The 14,744-nt window shown below is 35.3% G+C and overlaps 3 protein-coding genes across 3 annotated transcripts; all 3 read right to left on the bottom strand.

Annotated features, from left to right (window-relative positions):
* Positions 1-426: 426 nt before the first annotated feature.
* LOC306868498 (pinopsin-like) lies at positions 427-2,416 on the bottom strand (the record flags this gene model as incomplete). The annotated part of the gene is made up of 4 exons (XM_079414698.1): positions 427-540; positions 644-889; positions 970-1,298; positions 2,098-2,416. The coding sequence occupies 4 exons, from the start codon at positions 2,414-2,416 to the stop codon at positions 427-429; spliced, it is 1,008 nt and encodes a 335-aa protein (XP_079270824.1).
* A 3,322-nt stretch (positions 2,417-5,738) lies between these two features.
* Positions 5,739-13,210, bottom strand: LOC306868144 (5'-nucleotidase domain-containing protein 3-like). Its single transcript, XM_079414191.1, has 14 exons — positions 12,864-13,210; positions 11,780-11,964; positions 11,564-11,638; positions 11,427-11,482; positions 10,747-10,837; positions 10,297-10,434; positions 9,699-9,759; positions 9,093-9,195; positions 8,843-8,944; positions 8,543-8,624; positions 8,366-8,452; positions 8,078-8,218; positions 7,669-7,733; positions 5,739-6,475 (listed from the first exon to the last, which is right to left on the bottom strand). Exons 1-14 carry the CDS (start codon positions 13,126-13,128, stop codon positions 6,208-6,210), a joined length of 1,719 nt encoding a protein of 572 aa, XP_079270317.1. The 5' UTR covers positions 13,129-13,210; the 3' UTR covers positions 5,739-6,207.
* Positions 13,211-13,497: 287 nt separating this feature from the next.
* LOC306868159 (ubiquinol-cytochrome-c reductase complex assembly factor 6-like) lies at positions 13,498-14,467 on the bottom strand. Its single transcript, XM_079414210.1, has 3 exons — positions 14,374-14,467; positions 13,804-13,963; positions 13,498-13,634 (listed from the first exon to the last, which is right to left on the bottom strand). Exons 2-3 carry the CDS (start codon positions 13,909-13,911, stop codon positions 13,545-13,547), a joined length of 198 nt encoding a protein of 65 aa, XP_079270336.1. The 5' UTR covers positions 13,912-13,963; positions 14,374-14,467; the 3' UTR covers positions 13,498-13,544.
* Between the last annotated feature and the right edge of the window lie 277 nt (positions 14,468-14,744).

The following is a 14,744-nucleotide window of genomic DNA, read 5'->3' as shown; positions in this document are numbered from 1 at the left end:
AAAATAAAAACAGTGATATTATGAAAGATTATAATTTAAAATAAACAATTTATTCATGTGATGGTAAAGCCTGTAAAATTTTCAGCAGCATTACGCCAGTTGTCACATGATCCTTCAGAAATCATTCCAATATACTGATTTTCTTGCTCAAGAAACATTTCTTCTTATTATTAATGTTGAAGACAGTTTTGCTGTTTAATATTTTTGTGGAAATCATGATAATTTCATGAACAGGATGTTCAAAAGAGCTATTTATTTGAAATATAAATCCGTTGTAACCTTATAAATGTAATGTAGTGTGTTCTTGCTGAATAAGGATTCATTTCTTAGAGAAAAAAATGTACCACTAACTCGTAAGTAATATAAATAAGTAACATAAGTAATACAAGCAGTAACACAGAATGATTCACACTGACAAACCTCAGATCAGACCGGATTAATCCTGCTTTGGCTTCTCTGCATTGAGCACATCATTAGACCACCAGTATGACGAGGGATGTATCGCCCACAGGACAGGATTTCCAGAGACAACTCTTGAAACTGGACACACATATTTCAGAGAAATACTAGCATTTCATTGCACTAATATACTCTGCTGTAAACAAACATAAATACACTCTGTCAGAAGACACAGTAAACAGACCTGTTTGTTAGTAAGGAAGTAGATGATGGGATTGTAGACGGGGCTGGTCTTGGCGAAGTACATTGGCATGGTGGCCACCAGAGGCGGGATGTAGATCTCTGGATCCACAACTACAACCACAGAGATGGCGGTGTAAGGCAGCCAGCAGATGAAGAAGGCAATGATCATGGCCAGGACCATCCGTACAGCATGCTCATTTTCCTCAAGACAGTTCTTCCCTCCTTGAAGTTCAACGCTTTTGTTGATCTGAAATTATGCAATGTCATTTGCATGGATACAACAAACGAGTCTTTATTATTTGTCAGCAGTAAGAACGAGTCACCTACCTTCCTCATGGACACGAGGACATTGCTGTAGCAGTACACAATGACAGCAGTGGGCAGTATGAAGCACAAGAGCGTGTAGAAGATGAGGTAACTGTAGTTGCTCCAGGATCTCTCCTCCCAGCCTAAAGAGCAGGACGTCTGGATGCCCTCTGGCCCGTACGAGCTCCAGCCCAGCAGAGGAGCAACGGCCCAGAAGAGGCAATAGAGCCAGACGAACAGCAGCCCCTGGCAGCTCCTGCGGACACTCAGCTTGAAGCCTGCCATGGGTTTGCAGACCACGTTATACCGCTCGTATGCCAGCAAAGTGAGAGTGCACAGAGACACCAGGCCTAGAAAGAAAGACATTAATGTTTGTCTAAAAGGTATGTTTTAGTGCTTTGCCTTGCCTGTACAGCAGTAGTTAAGAGTTTCAAGATTATAAAGTCACAAAAAATGTTGTCAGTTTCATTCAGCTTAAAAACTGGTCACTCTGAAAACATTTTACTATATTTTACAGGTTTTACTAGTAGAGTATTTATTTTATTAGTAGAGATAATATAAACAAAGCAGCTAATTAATATCAAAATAATAGCCTTAACATAAAAGTAAAAAATATATATTTATTAATATTATATTTTAGTATTAAATATTTAATATTTTTAACATTACATTTTTAAAGGTTGTATTAAATACTTCTTGTATTAAAAAAAATTGGTGAGTTTTTGGCTCAAGGTCTGCATTTAAAGTCACACCAGAGGTGTTCAGCTGAGATCAGGACTTGGCTTTCTGCAGACCAGTCAAGTTCTTCCACACTGACTGAATCAATCATGTCTTTTTGAACCGTGCCTTATACACAGAGGCACTGTCATGTTAGCATGGAAAAGGGTCCTGTCCAAACTGTTGCCATAAAATTAGAAGCACACAATTCCCTAGAATATCATTATATGCTTAAACATTAAGATTTGTACTCATAGAAATGACTAAAGTAGTCAAACATGTTCATTAGAAGGGGGTGACCCAATACTTTTAGCAATATAGTGTACCATTTTATAGGGGGTCTTTCGAAAGAGAATCAACATATTTTGGGACACATCATATAACATTAAAAAAACAAAAAAATAACCATGATCCCTTTGAATCAGTACTCACCAAAATAGTTCACAGCAAAACCTTGAAAAATACAGAATGCATCCCCTAAAAAGAAAGATCCTTGGTAATTTGTGATGGTGACGATGGCAGAGCCGCAGGTGGCAATCATGAGATCTGACACGGCCAGACTGAGAATGAAGACGTTCATCGCGTTGAGAAAATGCACGTTCTTAAGCATCACAGCAATCACCAACGAGTTATTAAACACAGAAAGTATTGTGTTTATAAACATGAGGTATGAAAGTATGCTGTAGCCCACACGTGGAAATATAGTAGGTTGCACCGTCATGGTCATATCCATCGTAGTGATGCTCTCCATGGCTGAAGATGAAGTCTGGGCGGCAGGGCGTTTTGTTCAAAGCTGATCAGACCATCATGTTATCAGATTTAAATGAAGGGATTCAGATACTGGCTACAGCTAAAACCTGAGTTTTGCTTTATACAGGCAGACTGTAATCTGAAGCATCTGCTCAATTGTTAAAGGCCATTTGTCAAATTACTCTTTGCTGGCTTATCTTATTTTTCAAAGCAGCCTGCTGGGATTTTGTTCTAAGACAATTATATACGGATATTAATTGTTGAGAAAAAAACAAAATAATTATCAGTTTGATTACATTTATAATAAATATCGAAAATAAAATACACAAAGCCATTTGAACAATGTCGAATAAAAGACAAAGGCAAAAAAGTATCACAGAAGTCCTTCCTTAAGTATCAAAAAAAAAAAAAGCTAGGCAGACAAAAAAAAACAAAAAAAAAAACCTATTGTGCATTCTCAATTTCAACAAAGCAAAATCCATTCAATACTGGTGTCTTCAAAACATGATGCAAATGTTCATACAATACCAAGTTCAGTATACTGAAACAAACAAAAAAAAGAAGGTCAAAAATATATATTTATCATGTAAGCAGAAATGCCCTATACAGGCAATCATGAAATAAAATGTAGTACAATAAACTCGCTCAATGTAAGAGTCACACAAACTCTCATTTGACAGCAACTATACATGTTCAGCTATAATGTTGATTTCTAAACAGTTACACAATGTCGACATTCGATGAAAACATACGGTAGGGACCAAAAATCTGAAACCACAATGAAAATTTGAGATTCAAAATCAAATTGAAACCTAGACATTTTTAGGATTTTGAAAACATTAAATAATGACAATTAAAATACTTGATGTCAAATTCACATTTATTTTTCAGATCAACTTTTCACTCTAATTTTTATACTGTATAATTAATTTGTAATAAAAAAAATATATAATAGAATTGTAATAAAATTGCATAATATAATTTGTAATAAGAACAACAGTTTAAAAGATTGAGGTCGGTAAGATTTTTTAATGTTCCTATAAGTCTCTTATGCTCACCAAGGCTGCATTTTTTTAATAAAAATACTGTGAAAACGTAATATGAAATACTGTATTATTCAAAACTGATTTCTAATTTAATAAATTGTCAAATGTACAGGTGCATCTCAAAAAATTAGAATATCGTGAAAAAGTTCATTTTTTTCTTGTAACATTTCAAAAAGTGAAACTTTCATATATTCTAGATTCATTACATGTAAAGTAAAAGATTTCAAAAGTTTTTTTGTTTTAATTTTGATGATTAGAGCTTACAGCTCATGAAAGTAAAAAATCCAGTATCTCAGAATATTCAAATATTTTGAAAACAGAAAAATTCAAGTTATGTAAAGTTATTTTAAAAAATACGTTAATTTATGCATTCAATACTTGGTTGGGTCTCCTTTAGCACAAACTCCAGCATCAGTGAGGTGTAGCATGGAAGCGATCAGCCTGTGGCTCTGCTGAGGCACTATTGAGCCTTCAGCTCCTTTGGATTGTTGGATTGACTGTTTCTCATATTTCACTTGAAAATATCTCATAGATTCCATATGGGAATCAGGTCAGGCATGTTGGCTGGCCAATCAAGTACAATAATATCATGGTCAGCAAACCACTTGGAAGTGCTTTTGGCAGTGTGAGCAGGTGCTAAAGTCCTGCTGGAAAAGGAAATCAGCATCTCCATAAAGCTTGTCAGCAGATGGAAGCATAAAGTGCTCCAAAATCTCCTGGTAGACGGCTGCATTGACTTTGGACTTGAAGAAACACAATGGACCAACACCAGCAGACGTCACGGCACCCCAAATCATCACTAACTTCGGAAACTTCACACTGGACTTCAAGCAGCTTGGATTCTGTGCCTCTCCAGTCTTCCTCTAGACTCCAGACCTTGATTTGCAAATGAAATGCAAAATTTACTTTTATCTGAAAAGAGGACTTTGGATCACTGAGCAACAGTCCAGTTTTTTTTCTCCACAGTCCAGGTAAGATGCTTCTGACGATGTTTCTGTTTCAGAAGTGGCTTGGTAGCCCTTTTCCTGAAGACGTCTGAGCGTGGTGACTCTTGATGCACTGACTCCTGCTTCAGTCCACTCCTTGTGAAGCTCTCCCAAGTGTTTGAATCAGCTTTGCTTGACAGTATTCTCAAGCTTGCGGTCATCCCGGTTGCTTGTGCACCTTTTCCTATCCAATTTCTTCCTTCCAGTCAACTTTGCATTTAATATGCTTTGATACAGCACTCTGTAAACAGCCACACCTTTCAGTAATGACCCTCTGTGACTTACACTCTTTGTGGAGGGTGTCAATGTTCATCTTCTGGATCATTGCCAAGTCAGCAGTCTTCTCCATTATTGTGGTTTCAAAGAACAAGAGATACCCAGAATTTATACTGTAGGGAAGGTCACTTAATGACACTCAAATGTAAATATTCTAATATTTTGAGATACTGGATTTTAGACTTTCATGAGGTGTAAGCTCTAATCAACAAAATTAAAACAAAAAAAAAAACTTTTGAAATGTTTTACTTTACATGTAAATGAATCTAGAATATATGAAAGTTTCACTTTTAAAAAAAAAAAAATTACAAGAATTTCTTTTTTTACTTTTTCACGATATTCTAATTTTTTGGGAAAAAATAAATAATTCTAATATGTGACCCTGGATCACAAAACCAGTCATTAGCGTAAATTTTTTATAATTATCTATACATCATATGAAAGCTGAATAAATAACCTTTCCATTGATGTATGGTTTATTATGATAGGGCAATATTTGGCGCGATACAACTATTTGAAAATCTGGAATCTAAGGGTGCAAAGAATCTAAATATCGAGAAAATCACCTTTAAATTAGTCCAAATGAAGTTCTTAATGTATATTACTAATCAAAAATGAAGTTTTGATATATTTACAGTAGGAAATTTACAAAATATCTTCATTGAACATGATCTTTACTTAATATCCTAATGATTTTTGGCATAAAGTAAAAATCAATAATTTTGACCCATACAAGGTTTTTTTGGCTATTGCTACAAATATACCTTATCCTAATATATATAGACTTAAGACTGGTTTTGTGCTCCAGGGTCACATATGCTGATTTGATTCTAAAAAACAAAACAAAAACGCTTATTTTGAAAACAGTTAAACTGCTTAATATGAGAAAAAAATCAATAGTGGTTTCAAACTTTTGAAGCTTATTGTACATTATCATCATCATCATCATCATCATCATACATTGCTAAACACAGTATGTAAGGCTTTTTAAAACATTAAACACTTTTTTTTTTTTATGATCATTTCAAAATGAATATAGTGTCCATCTGCCTTCCTGAGAGGTTACCTTTTGGTTCTAACAAAAGTTGTTCTTCATTAGCTTCTTGAAACCAGGTTCAGCTCAAAATCAACTTTTAACCCCTTCATATGTACATTCACTTTCTTGAGTGTCAAGTATTCTCTCCCTTATTCTATCAATAAGATTCATGAAGGCCAGTGATGAAAGAAAGGCTACAAACTACAAAAATAAAATCTCCCCTAAACTACGAGGCACATTAAAACACCACAAAGTTCCTTAAGTACCCTCTCGTCCATGTAGAGTGTTTTACATGGTATCAAAAATAAGGTATCCACAGATTGCATGTACTACAGCACAGAAGTTATATGAAGTGACTCACCCACACGTCTTTAAAACTAGAGCTGAATTTGATTAAAGTGATGTAACGTAAGTGCAGCTGTTAAAGCAAGTGTCTTGTGTGGCCACTCTACTCGGATCCGGTGGTTGTCCTGTGGCTCTGGAAGGGGATGTTCAGGGCTCCGGTGCTGGTCTGCTCGGGCCAGATGGGAGACTCGTGCTGCAGGGGTGTGCGTCTGGGGTAGAAGGTGTGCTGGAAGTCGTAGTTCAGCAGACAGCTGAGGGACGCCATGTAGATGTCGGCGAAGCGGGAGAGACGGCGTGAGAAGTACGTCGGGTTGTGGTACGTGCGGAAAAGACTACCAAACTGGGCGTTGAAGATGTCTTTGGTCCGTAACCTTTTGGAAACAAATTGTTTTTAATAATTGGATACAAAAACGTGACATTTTGAATAAAATACAACTCAAAATACCTGAAGAACCTAAGTTCATCTACAGTATAACATTTTCTCTATACCAACAATATAGTCTACTGTATACAATTTCAGGTTTATCTATAATGACCCCCCAAAGGTGCGTGTGTGTCAAGGTTGTTTTAGTCAAAGAGATAGTTCACCCAAAAATGAAAATTCTGCCATTAATTACTCAGTGAATGAAGTTTTATTTTTTGTTTTCTTTGCGCACAACTTAGTATTCTTGTAGCTTCATAACATTACGGTTGAACCACTGATGTCACATGGACTATTTCAACAATGTCCTTACTATGTTTCTGGGCCTTGAACATGTCAGTTGCGTTGCTGTCAATGAAGCGTCAGAAAGCTCTCGGATTTCATAAAAAATATCTTAATTTGTGTCCTAAAGATGAACGAAGGTCGTACGGGTTTGGAACGACATGAGGGTAAGTAATTAAATGACAGAATTTTCATTTTGGGGAGAACTAATAGCGCTTTTCCACTGCATGGTTCGGTACGGTTCACTTTTGGGAGGTTTTCCACTGGGTACGGTACCTGGTACTTTTTTTTAGTACCACCTCGGTTGAGGTTCCAAGCGAACCGTACCGTTACCAAAACGTGCGTCATTGAACTTGCGACACGATCCGCACAGCCAGCGATGGATTTAAATCAGCACAGCCAGCGAAGGATCGAACACAAGTGTTTTGAATGAGCGCATCTTTTTTTAACAACCAAAAAATGGATCCAGCAAGAGCTTGATGGAGTGAAAACGTTTTTCAGGAGTCACGGCAGTAGAGGCAGAGCAACTATAATGACACGTGAATAATCCTGCAGTGGAAAATCGCCATAACTAAAACTAATACCATAAAAACTTCTATTACTTGAAATAAAATAAACGTTAACAGAAATAAAATAGAATATTTAAAAAAAATTCTAAACTTGTTTTATTTCAGTTAGGGCAATGTTTAAAATAGTACTGGCCTATTTGTAGAATAAATATAATTTTTTAAATTAAAAATATATACAAGTTATCTTCGTAAAAAAAAAAAAATATATATATATATATATATATATATATATATATATATATATATATATATATATATATATTACAGATAATATTATAATATTTAGGATTACCTCATCTCCTCCCTTTCATTGATCCACTGCTGAATCACCATCTGTGAGGCAGGGTCCTGGTGCACCTGCAACATGAAGACAAATACAGCTTCATAACTAGCCCAAAACTAGCCAAGTGGAAAGGACATATGGACATGAAAATACGGAAATGGAAATGACACATGATGCAGTTCATTTCAGTTGGGCGGTATCATTCAAGTAAAAAAAAAAAAACAATAACACGTTATATTGGTAGCTTATTATCAGCCAATATTAGAGATTTATTGGTCAATACTGGATATTTGCATGTTCATGTCTGTTTTTTTTTACATTGAGATTACGCTTCAAATAATAGCAAATTTTAAACGGTTAAAATAGTAGCGAATTGTGGTGCTATTTTGTTATTTAGAGCGCTCCCTGGTGGTCTGACCTGCATTTGTTCCAGCAATCCGGTCAGGGCCTGCAGCCAGGTCATGGTGTGGACGTACTCCTCAGTATTCATGATTTTTATCTCTTTACGCAGCTCGGGAATGATAGCTCCTGTTCTCCAACCGTGTTTCAGGGTCAGGTCCTACACACATCATGACATTTTCATTACATCAACATTTGCATAATCTAATCATTGTCTGATATCTTTGAATAATATGTGTATATTATTATCAAAACAAAAAGCAGTAGGTTTGTGCACATGCAGAAAACGACAGAATATGATACTTACGGCAAGGTCGCTGTAAATGTGATCTCCGAAGTACAAAACCTTTGAGCCCCTCCAGCCTGTAAGCCGCAAAAACTCATACAGGTTTCCCTGGCAACAGATAAAGTGAACAGATCAGATTCAAGCATATTTACTGAATAGAAACAGTTCGCAGCTAAACAGCGGGGAATGAAATATTACCTGTTTATAGATCTGCCCTTTCTTAAGGTGGTGAATTCTGTCCCATAGCAACACACCTTTATCAGTAACTCGTCTGAATGGTCTTCAGAAACCAGAAAAACCCACACAAATACACATACTTTTTAGATTCAAAAAAGCTGGCACGCCTAAATAGTAAATACTTCCTCAAAGGTAATTTGTCATGATTTAAACAAAGGAATCTGTGAGGGAGGCTGTAATTATGTCAGAATGACATTGATTTAGGAGCGATTCAACGCTGCCAGGTTTAGGTGGTGCTTTCTCTGGGTTTTAGGAACTTACTTCCTCCTGTCATTGAAAAAGCCTGGCTTGTCAGCCTGCACTATGACAATATCGAACAGGTCCCGCCAGTCTTTACCAACCATGTAGTTCATGCCTCGATCTCTAAATAAAGGAATTGAAAGACATTATATTTGAAAAGTGCAATTCATACGAGCAGTTAGTCAGAATGGCTCATGTCATGTGATATGCATTTTTCCTGTACATTGATGTTTATTTTGACTTTTGAATTTAGTATCTTGTTTGCACTTACACAAAATCAAAAGGGCTGTTCGTAATCAAAAACATCTTCTTTCCGTTCTTAGATAGCTTCTGTAAAACCGCATGTGTCTGTTCACCGTAACAGATATACTTCTCTGCAGAAAGGAAAAAAACAAGGTGTTACAAGAATATTGAAATTGTGTGATTCACTAATTACAAAGGGGGGGGGGGGGGGGTGTCCACACACATACATCATATTAAATAATAATAATTCTTAATGATAAAATAGATTAAATATAAATATTATGTTTTACATTACATTTATTGCATACAAATTTGACATTTTATACTACATATTGCAGTACATATTTATTAGTATTATTACAATTTAAACCTATGTAATATATTCAAACTGTAACATCATACTTTATTATTAATAATAAAATAGATTAAGCATAAATGCAATTATTATTATAAAACAAACTGCAGATCAATATTATATCATTTTATATGGTTTGTTACAGTAGATAATTATTATTTATTAATCACAATAATAATTCTATGTCATGTTAAACTTTGATTTGTTCAGATCTCTCAAGCAGATATATTGCTATAATGAGGTTTTTATGCAGGTCCAGGTAAGAACTCTGAAAATTACCGATATCAGCCTCTACCGCTCGATACATAATCCCTCTGATGTGGACGTCTCCTATGGCCTCCTGGGAATGGAGAAACAGACCAGATGCAGAATATCACATCCAACGTAACAATGTTCTGCACTGAAACAACACACAAAGCCAGACACCTCCTGTGAAAGCTCATTTCATCTGGGGACAGTCATATGTCCTTTGAGACTTGTTAATTCATAATTACAGGCAGGACTGAACGTAAGAGCAATGGTGAGCGCCTTTTATTAATTACACTGATCTTCAGACCCAGTAAAAGACATTAGACCATCTGTAAGCCTGCTTTTCTCCAGGCACGTGGCACAGATGGTGCATCCAAACGGTTCCACTAAAATTAGACTGTTCCTTTCTACGCTGCTCACTACGAACTTAAATAGCACCTTCAGGAGCCATATTTATCTAAAATGTGTGCTCAAGCGATCCTGTGCTTTCTGACATCTGCGTTACCCTAAATATGACAGCACTCACTCGGTTTCCTTACAAACTGATATTGGTGAAGGAAATCTTGATTTCTGAATCGTAAGGTGAGTCCTGCTCTGATACATGACACGTTTTGAGGAACAAACGTACCTTGACGTCTTTATAAAGATGAACAGGCTCATAGTCAATGTTGTGCTTCATGAAGTAGTCATTAACGCATGACAGCAGCGTCATTTCTGGCAGGGAGAAGATATCCATGAACTGCTTCATGGTGTGGCCGTGAGAGCTCTGTATAGAGAGATTGAAAGAGCTGTGTTAAAGGAGGTCATATTTACTACTGTTCAGAAAATTTTTGTTTTGAAATCCAGGAATCCACGCGATTGTGAATTTTGCAATGCATTCAAGGTGGTCATGCGAATTCGCTTCATTGACCAACAGAAAGCTGCTGGATTTGAAAGTAAATTCGGTGTTCTGAGCCGTGCTTGCAACAATGCTACTATTTTTCCTGCTAAATTTAGACTAAATTACGGTAATGTCAATGTACATTTTTAGGAAATCGAAGAAAACTCTTGACAAGCAAAAGACCCCAAGCTTACAGACCTTGCCATAGAAGTCACTCATGATCTCGAGGGGAACATGGGAGCCCTCGTACATCGCAATGACCTCCTTTTCTGGCACAGGGTTAAGACCCCTACAGAAACATTCAAATAACAATAAGTGAATCAATCCTGAGATTAAGGGGATAGTTCACCCCCCAAAAAAAATTTAAATTATTTTATTATTTACTCACCCTCATGTCATTCTAAACCCGTAAGACCTTCGTTCATCTTTGGAACACAAATTAAGATATTTTTGATGAAATCCGAGTGCTTTCTGACCCTGCATAGACAGCAATGCAACTGACATGTTCAAGACCCAGAAAGGTAGTAAGGACACTGTTAAAATAAACTGTAATGTTATGAAGCTGCGTGAATACTTTTTGTGCACAAAAACGTGAAAATATTCTCATAGCTTCATAGAATTACAGTTGAACCACTGATGTCACATGGACTATTTTAACAATGTCCTTACTATGTTTCTGGGCCTTGTATGTGTCAGTTGCATTGCTGACTATGCAGGGACAGAAAGCTCTTGGATTTCATCAAAAATATCTTAATTTGTGTTCCAAAGATAAACAGAGGTCTTATGGGTTTGGAACGACATGAGGTTGAGAACTATCCCTTTAATAATAATGTATAAAAATAGTAAAAATATCATAGTAGATGTTTGTTGCACTCTACCTGTACACCGTACCCAGCTGTATATAATGAAAGGCATCAATTTTCATCAGTAAGGCCTAGTAACCAGATGAGATTGACAGGTTATCAAAGTTACTTATAAAATTTTCATCTACAGTAGATCAGGACTGGACACGTACCTTTTGAACATCATAGTGCAGACCACGAATCACAAAATTCGGTATATAATCATATTCCCTCAGTCCCTCTGGATACTGTTATGTGGACAGAAATAGGCAAGATATTCAGAAAATTTGCTAAAACAAAGTGTGTAATTTCTGTGCCACTTAGTAACTCCTATGAAATTTAACAATAGGCCTATTATATATTCATAAATGAAGTGTTGGGTCACTCACCCTGTGCTCGTCGATGAGGATGTCTCGAGCGATGTTGAATATGAGTGTGTGAAGGTGACTGGAGTAGAACGCCAGTGTGTAATCATAGTCAAAGCCATAGATCTCAATGTCCTGCAGACTCATCTGATTATTAGCAAAGATGGTGTCTGGGTTCACAAAGTTTTTTGATATCACAGGAATCAAATCTGTAGTGGACATAAAAAATAAGTGTGTTAATAAATACTGACCCTTTAAATTCACATTTTTATTATGTTTGCTAAGTTTTAATAAATATAACAATTTAAAAAGGAACTAAAATAATTACTGATTAACCTGTAATGAGACATTAATTATGAAAAGTAAATCTTTGAATATTTTCATGTAATGACTAGTATTATTGTTTCTTGAAACAAAAACTATTTCAAATATTTGTATTAATTAAATGAATGAAAATATTAAAATAAAGCTGCAATAAAATAAAATGGTAATAACAGATCAAAATATAAATGATAAACTAATGATAATTAGAAATGCTGCCTTCTGCAACTAACTGAAATAATGTAAGTTGTTGTTGAAATACTAAAATAGCTTAATTTGAAACAGAAATAAAAATGCATTCAAGCTACGTAGACATTTAAAAATGATAATAAAAATCATATAACATCACCAAAACCTTAACTAGAAATTAAAATGTAAAAATAAAAAAAGGAGTATTTGAAAATGATTTGATAAATACTACAATAGTATGTTAATATAATAATGACTAATGACTTGATTTTGTAGTCCAAATTTTATATTTTTATGCAGGTACACATTACAAACGATTATAAATGTAAATAAAAACGTATTATTAAAAAAATGGTTCTCAAGTACATAATATGTTGTCATTAAGTCTTACAACAGCATGATGTCAAGTCACGACAGATATATCACTTTAATATAAAATCACTTACAGCCTATATAATAGAGTTAATGCTAGGATAATATAAAAATAAAAGCATACATAGATGGTCAATATAGTACAAAATCTAAAACGTTTTTTGCCCTTTGACAGATAGCGTCTTAAGAGGAATCAGGCAAGTCAAGAGCATGCATCTGAACTAACCTTTCGTTTGCTGTTTGGTTTCTTTGTAAATAGACCAGAGCCAGCTGGTCTTGTCGCCACTGGAGCTGGTGCACATGTTCCGTGCTGTCAGCTGTCCCACAGGAACCTCTCTTCTCCGGGACACGAGAGCAGACTTCGAGATCCACGGCGTGTTGACCGTCCATATCCCTCTTCTAGTGTGCAAATAGTTAAAGTGCGCAATGAGTCTCTTAAAACCCTCCTGAATTCTGGGCAGGTTTGAAAGTGGCAAGGACAAGGTCGGCATGTTTCCCCGCACGAGAGCTGCCTTCTGTTTGACAGACGAGTGCTGCAGCTATACATTCTCCACAATACAGGCTCAAATATACACATACTTGCAGGCTAATTTCATAATAAAAGTCCGGAGTAACAAAAATACCCACTATTTAAATAATTCAGAGAAGTGTTATGTTTTTAACAAAATTTCCCCCTATAAAAGATCTGAAATGGTTAGAGAAAGTCTGAATTAGGCTATAATAACACAAAACTAAATAACTGTTACAGAGCATTGAGTTGCAAAGAAATGTATGACAAATGAAAGCAGTACAAGTTTGTATAAATAGCTTTATTCACAGAATAAAAAAAAACGCATCAGTTTAGTTAGGCTTTGAAAAAATCATTTTTAATATCTATATGTGCATCTACACACATGCGGAAAACAAATCAACGGGCCATTGTTTCTGAGACTCTTTCTTTTAAGCCAAGAAGTTCTGTTTGCAGTTCTCCAGGCTTTGGTGGGACCTCCGGAATGGTCTATAATGTTAGAAAAAACATTGTTAGTACTGTACTTAATGTTTACAGTCATCATGAAATCAAAATGTACCCAATTTGCTTTCAAAATGCACATTTCTGGACTTATTGAGAGCAATTCATTGGTGTAAGTTGTTTAATCAATCAATCAAAATCTAATTTTGAAACTTACTAAATCAGGACGGTAATACTGATGCACAGCCTGTGCTCCGGCAAACATTGACAACACACTGGCTGCAAACATCCTTACATATCTTGGCCACGATACACCTGCTGGCATCCTTAAAAGTCAGCTGCCTGACAAATGTTCTGCCAATTGATAGAATTTTTACCTAAACACAGAAAAAAATATATTGTAATTGCTCTGTTAATATTTAAATAGAAAGAATATAAAATATTATTAGATTATTTATAAAATTAGATTACAATGACAATAATAACAAAAAACATTATTATTTTCATGCTTAAATCAATAAAGCCAGTCTAAATACACCGTTTCATACAAGTCAATCAAAGCTTAATTAAATGCATATGAAAAAATTTAATAATGAACACTTAAGCATTTCATGTGACATAGATAAGTATTTTATCAGTCAATTTAATCACTTTTTGCTATAAGGTCATTTCATCACAGCTAGCAATCTTAAACGTAGCAGCAAATGAAGTGTATGTGCTATTACATAAAAACAGTATTATAATTCCCACATTAAGCAGGATACAATCTGGAGAGATATATACTAACCTTGTTGTGTTATAATCGAAATAACATTACAGGTTTTGTTGCACGACATTCAGCAGTAAAGGTTCTTGTTACATGTCTCACATGTTCAGAAGTCTTGTAAATCACTTTTATCATAGGGAGTTCTCAAATGGAGGGTTTGACCTAATTGCTCAAAGTAATAATACAATTATTAAATTGATTAAATTAATACTTTGTTCTACATGTAATTGAACACTGGTAATTTCAAGCACCCCATAAGATGCGTTTTATATAAAAATGTATGAAGAGGAAAATACGACCCCTCCTTAGTAAATAATGGTCGAGTCCAACAATATGAAGCCAGCCATTAGAAAACTAATGCTTGTATAATGTATAAAATATTAATATATTGT

This window comes from Barbus barbus (genome assembly GCF_936440315.1).
Source record: "Barbus barbus genome assembly, chromosome: 50".
In the NCBI taxonomy this organism is placed as follows: domain Eukaryota; kingdom Metazoa; phylum Chordata; class Actinopteri; order Cypriniformes; family Cyprinidae; genus Barbus; species Barbus barbus.
Note: the sequence above shows the minus strand (reverse complement) of the source record. Positions and strands in the feature narration are given on the sequence as shown.

Excerpts from the sequence above, each read along its gene's own strand:
- LOC306868144 (XM_079414191.1), bottom strand. The coding sequence starts at position 13,128 with ATGCCGACCTTGTCCTTGCCACTTTCAAACCTGCCCAGAATTCAGGAG. Across the intron at positions 10,838-11,426 it reads CAGCTGGGTACGGTGTACAG|GGGTCTTAACCCTGTGCCAG; the intron begins GTAGAGTGCAAC and ends ATGTTTCTGTAG. Across the intron at positions 9,760-10,296 it reads ATCTTTATAAAGACGTCAAG|GAGGCCATAGGAGACGTCCA; the intron begins GTACGTTTGTTC and ends CTCCATTCCCAG.
- LOC306868159 (XM_079414210.1), bottom strand. The coding sequence starts at position 13,911 with ATGCCAGCAGGTGTATCGTGGCCAAGATATGTAAGGATGTTTGCAGCC. Across the intron at positions 13,635-13,803 it reads AGTATTACCGTCCTGATTTA|ACCATTCCGGAGGTCCCACC; the intron begins GTAAGTTTCAAA and ends CTAACATTATAG.